General features: G+C 38.3%; 1 protein-coding gene across 1 annotated transcript in view; it reads right to left on the bottom strand.

Moving 5' to 3' along the window:
* Positions 1-238: 238 nt before the first annotated feature.
* crispld2 (cysteine-rich secretory protein LCCL domain containing 2) overlaps positions 239-9,773 on the bottom strand; it is a 55,332-nt gene continuing 45,797 nt past the window's right edge. Inside the window, exons 14-15 of the mRNA XM_060940808.1 lie at positions 7,913-8,043; positions 239-3,715 (exon numbers count right to left, since the gene is read on the bottom strand). Coding sequence (XP_060796791.1) covers positions 3,664-3,715; positions 7,913-8,043 — 183 coding nt within the window. The 3' untranslated portion in view covers positions 239-3,663. The remainder of the gene's footprint in view (positions 3,716-7,912; positions 8,044-9,773) is intronic.

Below are 9,773 nucleotides of genomic sequence, written 5' to 3'. Positions count from 1 at the left end.
TTGAGTACATGGATCTTGCATACTTTTTTTTTTTTTAATCTGCTTTAATACACCTGATTGAATGAATCAGCTCATTAACAGGGCCCATGTGTCAAAAGAAAGGTGGAAAAAAAACCCACAATAATTAACAGGTCACATGACTTACATAAACCTTCATACACATTAACAAGTTTGTCACGAGTTGTTATTCTTGCACAAAGAAGTAAAATCAAATCAAAACAATACAAGACAAATCAACCAAGGATATTGTTAAAGTTTATTTTCAGTTTTGTGCAAAAAGAGCTTTCACTACCTGCGGCAGATGCCAAGTGAAAAAAATAATCACTGGAGTTTAGCACCTAGATCCGACTCCAACACAACGCTTGGAGTCGCTTCATGAATGAATCATGTCTAAAAGGTACTACTGCAGCTTTTAATTTAAAAAAAATTAAAACGGTTATGCCGAAAGTAGTAGAAATTTGCAAATCGCAACTTTTTTTGGATTTTTAAAAACGTAACAGAAAGTAATGAAGTAATAAGATAAGATACAAAAGCATAAAAGATGCACTTTCATAGAAAACATACCTTCGCATCCACAACTATTTAAAAAAAACAGTCATAAATCAGAATATTTACATAATTTTAAAATCTGTACAAATAGTTTCCCTTAAACTCCATATTTATTTAAACACTTAAGCTGTAGCAAAAGACTGAGGTAGCACATGAAGACAGACGGAGAGAAAAGCAGAAGGAAAGGAAATGAGAGAAATGTCTACTTTTACAAAGATGAAAATTAAAACTTAAATTTGGATTGCGAAAAAGTCCAGCTAAAAAATTTGTCATATTGTTATCCATTTGGTTTCCGTGTATTTTTATGAAATTTCTCCATGAAAGCAGTTTACACGCAGTATGGTGTTCGGATATCATCCGTTTGGAAATCTGGGAAAATATCATCATCATCATCATCATCATCATCATCATTATTATTATTTTAGGGACATTTTGAGAGCCAGTATTTGATTACAAACTGAATTGATTAGTCATGTGGTCCAGTTTGCTTTGGCGAATAGCTGTTGAACAGCATCACATCATGACATTTGCTATGTGAGTGAAGTGCGCTAAGCTAACGAAGTTTTCGACGTGTTAAGGTTTTAACTGCTGGTTTTGTTGCACACACAAAAGCAAGCTTAAAAATGGCATAAATAAAAACATCTCCATATAGTTTCCAATGAAATATATTGATCGTTACTTATAGTTGTCGACGGAGTAAATAATTTTCTTCTTTTTTGGTCGTTTCATAGACGGCCACCAAAAAAAACAATCTTACTGTTAGTTACTTCAAATGAAGTTGGTTTATTGTCCTCACTAAAAACTATTTTTGTGTTCCAAATGTTTTAGCAGAGCGAAGCTCCATATGTTAGAGAATATAATAATGCATCGACCTGATTTTTGATGGCTTTTGCAACCAGACAACATCCGTACTGGAATGATCCAGGCTTTTTTTCCAATCACTTATAAATCTCAATTTTCATGATTTTTTTCCACCAAGTTTTTTTTTGTGTGTGTGTTCAGGGCACAACTTTTCCTTGACCTTTATTTGACGAAGGTCAGCTCACACAAATTACTGTTACTCAAGTCACAGTCTCTAACTTGCTTTTTTTTTTTAATAAATCACGTGGGGTTATTTACTAACATGTTTTACACTCCTCGGGAGCGCTGCTTTTCAGCAGTGCCTAAATATAGATACATTATGAAAAAGACCTTTAGTGCCTTTGGAACTGTTTGGGGGCCTAGAACCTTAAATGTGTTCTTTTCTTCTTTATTCGAAGATAATTCTATAATTTTGTTGTTGTAACATTAGCACAAATAATTTGACATTGTAACCGTGTGTGTGTGTGTGTGTGTGTGTGTGTGTGTGTGTGAGGGTGCGAGTGAGTACTGTGAATAAATACAGAATCAAAATGTTATTTTTGGATCTTCTGTAGGAATTTTAAGACACATTTTTCAATGTTAGATAAGAAGTGAAATTTCAGGACATGATGTAAAAGGAAAATAATCAGCAATGATGGTGTGGCACAACTTGTTACTATAATTTTTTTTTTTTTTTTGTCGGTTTATTATTAACCTGTAGAAGCCCCTGGGAATGAGCTGTTACTACAGAAAAAACAAGATATTAGAATATTAGAAAATGAATCCACACATTGTGTTGAGTCAGAGTCAAGGATTCAATCTATTAAAGGAGAACTGAAGTCATTTTTAAACTTGCTTTATTTCTTAATTAACGTGTTATTCAATTACGTTTCGGTTTTAGTAACCTTATATCGTGACTCGTATTGGGAACTAATTGCAATTAAATATTAGACTTATCGGCCTATTCGGTTTTTAGCCATGTTGAATTTAGTTCGTTTGGTCCACGGCAGGCGTCGCTTATCCGCGCGATTTTCACGAGACTTGTGCGAGACTTCGAAACGTGAAGTGTCAGCCAGGTGTCAGTGCCGCCATTTTGAAAACTGTTTTCCAAACGAAGTATTGCACAAAAACGAGTTTAAATGGCGATTACTGCCGACTTTTTTCAAACTTTCCTGATTGCTATCAAAACAAACAAAACTTCCGGCTTGATTACATCAGCATTCGAAAGAGGGCGCGCGCGTCTTTTGACAATGTTGGCAGATGTCGGTCACTTTGATTTCCGCTGTATGTTTTACTTCTGTCCTACGATGTCTCGCACAGGTCTCAACGAATCTCGTTTACGGCCGCTGCTTTGACATACGGACTGATACATTTCAAAACACTCATAACTTGCTATAGCAGTAACAAAATACCTATCAAAAATGCATTCCTATATTTAATAAAATGAGAAACAGAATTTTGATACTAAAAAATTTGCCTTCAGTTCCCCTTTAACATCTCCATTAGCTGGGATGTTACCAAGGCAGAAATCAGACTCATGTGTGCTTGGTATTAATTTCTCCTCGGGCTTCTTGAAGGCCACTTCATTGTTTTTGCACCTTGGGTCAAACTTTTATGTTATTGATTCTGGAAAGCTTTAACACAAGCCTACAGGAAAGCTCTCTTTTCTTTGGAGTGTTGCCTTTTCTTCGCCTCCTTTCTTTTACGTTCCTACACAGAGAATCTGTCTACCCTAAAAGTTCATGAAGGTTCCTCTGGCCAGAAGAACAAAGCTCACGGTGATGCTTTTCTCCCCAGACACAGAGCGCCGCTGCCTGCTCGCCTGCCACCCGGCACTGTATAAACGGAGCAGGGTTATAAAACATGCTGGACGATAAGCTAGGAGAGGGAAAAGTGCAGCAAAAAGAAAATCACAAAGAAAAGCTGTACAAAACAAAATGATGATTAAATACAGTGTGATCAATATATTTATATTCTTTTGTAAAAGATCATAAAATAGCTGAATATATATATTTTTTAAAAACCAGCACTGCTGGTAAACATGGTCCTTTCAGCCTCGTATGTGTAAATAGTATAAAAATGAAAAAGGAAAAAGATATTAGGAATGATCTGGATGGAAGATGATGGAGGAAGGTCCGCTGGTGGTGTGGGTCTCCTCGCTCTCAGAGAATTCCAGAAATAGTTGGTAGACGAGTGTGATTTTTGTCCTGATGAGAAGACTGACTGTATGTCCCTGGAGAAGTGGACGAGAGACCCTGTGTGTGTACAGACGCATCACTCTCGAACGGTGAAGACACGGAAGGAGCCGCCCTGGAACTGGGAATTACTGGAAGAGAGACAGTTAACACTTAGCTAATATGAGGGAGGAAAAAAACTTCATGATGCTCACAGTGTAACCATGACAACACTTTTACTTTTAAAAGTCTAGCTAATATTGGTTAACTAACTAGCTTATTTTGCTGAATACACGTTCGGTAGAATATTTAGCTTCATGTCCAAATAGTGAGCATGTAACAATTCACCCAATACATGGCTCGACTCTCCCCATGATATTTTTGTAAAAATAAATAAAATTTTCTTCATTTTTATTTATCAACTAAAATTTTCCTTTTATTGAAAAAAAAAACCTTAACAAATGCGCCTTTTCTTAAACTTATGAACATTTGTTCTGCCTCCATTTGCTTTTCTTTTCTTTATCTTTCAGCAGTCTGTAAAAAGAAACCGAGCACTGATTTCTTGTTAAAACTATTTGTACGCAATCACACAACAGCTCTTTCACATTTTAGATCGGCTTGTTTTTTCACAGCATTAGAGCTGTGTTACTTCCGCCTACGGCAAAGTCATGTGTATTCCCGCTGTTCTACGTTATATAGCACGCCCTCTGCTGTCTAAACAACACAGTTACAGCAAGGAAAATCTAATATTATGCAGGCTAATGATAATCGTGATTCATAAATTCGTATCGCGATTTCTTGTCGCATAATACATCATTACGTCCAGACAAAATAGTGATATAAATTGTAGCTCATCTCAAAATATATTGCTAACAAAGACTTATGTTTGGATTTATGATCTTGCCTTTTAGACATATGAGAATAAATAATTTAAAATGTGAACGTCCTTATGAATGTTGGACAAATATGTAAATGGAGGCTATCACACATTTGCATGAAGATGTGAAGTTTATCCTCGAGTGGTGAATGGATATTTCATGAGCGAGCGAAGTGAACGAGTGAAAATATTTTCAACATGAGAAGGAAAACTTGATATCTTTGTGCCACTGTGTAATGTTATGTTCTTTATATTATATGGACACATCCACAAAAAAAATGCAAGTTAATCAAAAGAATTTTAATTTTGAACCGGTTCGCCATTTTGACAGCACGCGTCTAGTCAGCGGGAAAACACCAGGAGTGACATCATCAGAGTGAAATATCAGGAAACATGTCACTCAGATCCGCGATGTATTTTGTATGAAAAATGCGAGTTTTTCAACACTAGAAGATAAACTTCATATCTTCAAGCCAACGTGTGATTTTCTTTATTATATCGACACATTCACAAACAAAAAGTACCCAGATTTATCAAAACAACTCACTCATCGATTTCCTCACGAATGACATACATCTATATATTATTTACCAGCTGGGAGGTCCGTATCGTGAAGTACCGTGACCGAGATCTTGAAAATACCGACCGAGGCCTCTGGGCCGAGGTCAGTATTTACAAGGCTGAGGTCACGGTATTTCACGATATGGACCAACCTTAAGCTGGTAAATAATTTTTTTTTTCTTTACCAAATTCTAACAGAAAATGAAAGCGCCCGAAAGGGAAACCATATTTAGAACAAACCTGCTACAAGCTCGTCAAAAACCTGTTTGACAAGCTACGTCAGCTCGGAATTTTCCAAAAATAAAAAACTTGATCTAGGCGACACAAAACCATGTGCTTTCATCATAGTGAAATGCAAAAATAAATGTTGACAAAAAATTGCTACTAAGTATGTTTATTGTTGTTGTGAACGAACGAGTCGGCAAAGGTCTGTAACCGGTGTTCGGATCGTAGGATTCCGGACTGCTCGCGAGCCAATCAGAGCGCACGATTTGATGGAAACCGGACTGCAAAAAAAATAGAGAGATTTATGTCCCGGTTTTGGTTCTCCATGTCCCGGATGGAGCTCTGATGAAAAATATGAGTGGCGTATTTCCCAGTAAAACGCTCGTGTCTATATATGTATTGTTTTATAATATCTAGAGAGTTTATGTCGAGCCATGATTCTCAAAGTGGGGTCCACGAAGTACAGCCAGGAGATCTATGGTTTCTAACAGTGATGGAAATCACAAACCACCGTCATCAAAGTGAATGAAATCTAAAACTTTTAACTTGAATAAAAATGGGTGGAATGAAAAAAACCCTTCTCTAACCTGAATAAAGAGCCAAATGTTTACATGTACATGTTTAAATAATGTGCAACATTTTAAAATTATTTTTAAGTTATTTTTTAAATAACGTGTTACATTTTTAAAAGGATAGGTTTTTTTAACATGCTACATTTAAAAAAAAATTTAAACTATTTTTTTAAAATAATGTCCCACATTTAATTTAAGAGTTTGCAATTTATTTATTCAATAAATGTATTTTAAAAAATATTAAATATACAAAATATAGATAACATTACATTACACATTTTGTTTGTCTCTGCATTAGAGTTGCATTTAAATGTCGTGGACTTTTTTTTTTTAGGTCTGGTGGAAAATCTGGGTGAAAAAAAGAATAAAGAGAGAACTATTGTATCCTGTTTATTGAGATCCATGTTTCACACTGCATCTCCACGAGATACGAACGCGTCATTCTCTCTCAACACCACCTTCGCTCTCCATCAACCAAGAGTTAAAATTTGAGCATCAGTGCGGGTCATATTTTAAATGCTATGCATTTGGGATAACTAATGAAACCGGTGATGGCTAAAGATTTGGATTCTAAAATTAAAGGTGCTGACTGCAAAGTCATCTGAAATTTTCAATTTATTTATTTATTTTTTTATTGTGCATGGCATTTTCTTCTGTCTCACAAGAACAGTATTATGCAGACGAACGAGATGTGATCATTTTGATGTCCTGAGGGTCGCTTTTCTCCATTTTAGGACCGTTTTCCTCTCTCTTGAGGTAAACAGTACGGCCCAATGGAAACAGGAAACAGCTGAACGCGAGGGAGGAGCTTTAACTAATTAGCATAACTATGGAACTGTGTCACACCAAGATGGCGACGCCACCAAGAAAACATCGTGACTCTGCATCGACCTCAGAGAGTTTTGAGTCGCAGGGATGTAATTTGTGGTTGACGTTTACGAATAGATCCGTGAAACAAATATATAGACAAATATTTACACATTTTCTCTGTTCCTGCTTTTGTGTTCTTGTTTCTTTCTCTGTAAGATCAAAACATTCGGTGTGTAACTCCATACTCACTACCGTGGAGTCGAGCCCATGCATTCTAAGGCTAAGATAGCTAAGCGCTAGCTAGAACGATTTAGTTATCTGTCCAGATAAATAACACGTCATCTAACCTTGCTCTATCTTGCAGTTGCACTCACGAGGCAGGCTTTCCTTTTCTTTTCCGCTGGAAGGAGAGCCGAGTCCGCCATGTTCGCCCACGCCAACTTGTTTTGGTTAAAAGTAGGTCAAACACGCCCTACGTGATATTGTTGCTCACTCACTTGCTTTGGCGATCTCCAGAATCGTAAAACACGGGACTCTTTTTATCTCGGCAAAACATTTAAACACAGGATACACTGTGTGTGTGTGTGTGTGTGTGTGTGTGTGTGTGTGTGTGTGTGTGTGTGTGTAGCAGCAAAACATCGCGAAACTCCAACAGCTATCGACATAGAACATTTTACCCAGGATTCAACTTTGCACTCAGCAACTTTAAATTCTATGTAGGAGGTTTAATCAGACAATATTATTTATTAGAAGTTTGATTCCCGTGTTGTACAGCATGTAGTATGTTTCGATACCATTTATTTTGAAATTACATGAAGAAAATGTGGAAAAGGTAACTCCAACACAAGCTCACTGTAACTAGTGTTACAATCGTGTTCAAAACCAACTGACCTTTATTTCATGATTGCTTTATGAATTCATTAGCAGCGTGGCCTTCAGGCTGCACTACATCAGATAACAGGAGGATTTTTTTTTTAAATAAAATAAAATAAAGGCGTTTGGTTTCAGATTGGCTGTAATTATCTGGTGATCGAGCCCGTGACAGCAGACGCAGCAGGAAACCAGAGAGCATGTGATTATAAAGTTGGGATCCACCCACAATTCCACAAGCTTGGAGTCGATTTTGTCAATGCAGCATTTTGAGCACGTTATTGAATTGTTCTGCTTGAGTAAACTAAAGGTTTGTGTGTGGTCCGTCCACATGTTATTACTTTAAACCCACTAATGTATCAGAACCACTCAGCTCGGCCCCCCCAAAAAAAACCCTGAAAATCAGAGATCGGAGAAAAATGAGAAGCAGGTACCTTTCAGACTGGACGCCGTTCTTCAGGCTGCCCGTGTAGCTCTTCTTTTTATTCATAGCCAGGATGTCCACGTAGCCTCCTGAAGCTTTCATCACACCGGCGTGGAGAGCGGCCCGGCAGATACTAGAACTCTGTACAGAACACAAACACAACTCTTGATCTTACAACTGGACCTTTTAGTCAAACCAGGGCTCGGAAACAATGCCCCCCCCCCCCCCCCCCCCCCCAAAAAAAAGATCCAATTCCCCAAATAAAGATTTTGTGAATCAAGATTCAACACTGAATCGACTCACCACACTGATTTGATTCACATTTCAGCACAAACATCAAGCCGGATACACATGGATTTATTCATAAAGAGTTTGTCATAGAATTCACGTAGAATTTATGAAATTCCAGTAAATGTGGAAAAACCTTCCCGTCCTACTCACATTCCTGATTCTTTACATTTTCATATCAAACCATTTTATTTTCACTTAAAGCGAGACGGCTTTTCGATTTCATAAAATCGGTGAAATTTAGTTCCCTTTGAAATGTGGTGATTGTGATACATGTTTATTTCTGTAAAATCTTAAAAAAATATCAGGCCATTCTGTGGCTGGGAAGTTATTTAATTTGAGGGGATTAAAGCAAATAATGTGCATGAAATCGCTTGCTTTGCGCAGTCAAGCAGACAGAGGAAGTCCGTGTGCGCATGCGCAGGTTTATCTTCTTTTGGGTTTTACGGCAGCTGGCATCCACAGTGTCGCATTACTGCCATCTACAGGTTTCCCTTTGAGCGTGCACTGACAGTTCCATCATTCTGTCGCTAAACGAACAGCTGATCACACCGAGGTGCTTGCTGAGCGCCGATATTTATTAGTTTGGTCTTGCGTTTCCTTTCTTTCGTATATAACGTTTTTTCTTCTCACTTTCCGTTACTGTACTCGGTCTTACATGTTTCATTCGCACACTCACATCCTCCATTTTTCTCTCCCATTTCAAATTTGTATCCCACAATGCCTTGTGCAAATGGGGAAAGCCCACCACATGATGCATGATGTAGTATCTTGAATTGGGTCATGGTGAAGCAGGAAAAAGTAGCGGAGAATTTAGGGCCATGTGGCTCTATATTCATTAACTGTTCTATTTTTAAAAATTGGATGTCTGTGATTCGAATTCAGTAGCTTTCGGTCACTAAACAAAAATAATTGGGTGTCGGGAAAAATTCTTTTTATGACCTACAGTTGAAAAACCTGAAAGGCCGTCTAGCTTTAATTCACATCTAATTCACCTTTTTTGTGCACTTTGGCTCCAGGTTTCAGCTGTTCAGGTTCTGTTACACTTGTTAAGTATTAGATTTTTATTGACACTGATGTGAATCAGGGCGGCACGGTGGTGTAGTGGTTAGCGCTGTCGCCTCGCAGCAAGAAGGTCCGGGTTCGAGCCCCGTGGCCGGCGAGGGCCTTTCTGTGTGGAGTTTGCATGTTCTCCCCGTGTCCGCGTGGGTTTCCTCCGGGTGCTCCGGTTTCCCCCACAGTCCAAAGACATGCAGGTTAGGTTAACTGGTGACTCTAAATTGAGCGTAGGTGTGAATGTGAGTGTGAATGGTTGTCTGTGTCTATGTGTCAGCCCTGTGATGACCTGGCGACTTGTCCAGGGTGAACCCCGCCTTTCGCCCGTAGTCAGCTGGGATAGGCTCCAGCTTGCCTGCGACCCTGTAGAACAGGATAAAGCGGCTAGAGATAATGAGATGAGATGTGAATCAAAATGACTTTCACGTCCATGTAATGATCTCTGGGGTCGTTTGGGTTTCCTGTTTTGTGTTGGCTCCTCCCACCTGAGGCCGGTCTCAAAATAAGATCAGTTTGGCAGATATGAG

The sequence above is a fragment of the Neoarius graeffei genome, chromosome 15, assembly GCF_027579695.1.
Source record: "Neoarius graeffei isolate fNeoGra1 chromosome 15, fNeoGra1.pri, whole genome shotgun sequence".
NCBI classification, from domain to species: Eukaryota; Metazoa; Chordata; class Actinopteri; order Siluriformes; family Ariidae; genus Neoarius; species Neoarius graeffei.
This window is presented reverse-complemented; position numbering and strand designations above follow the sequence as displayed.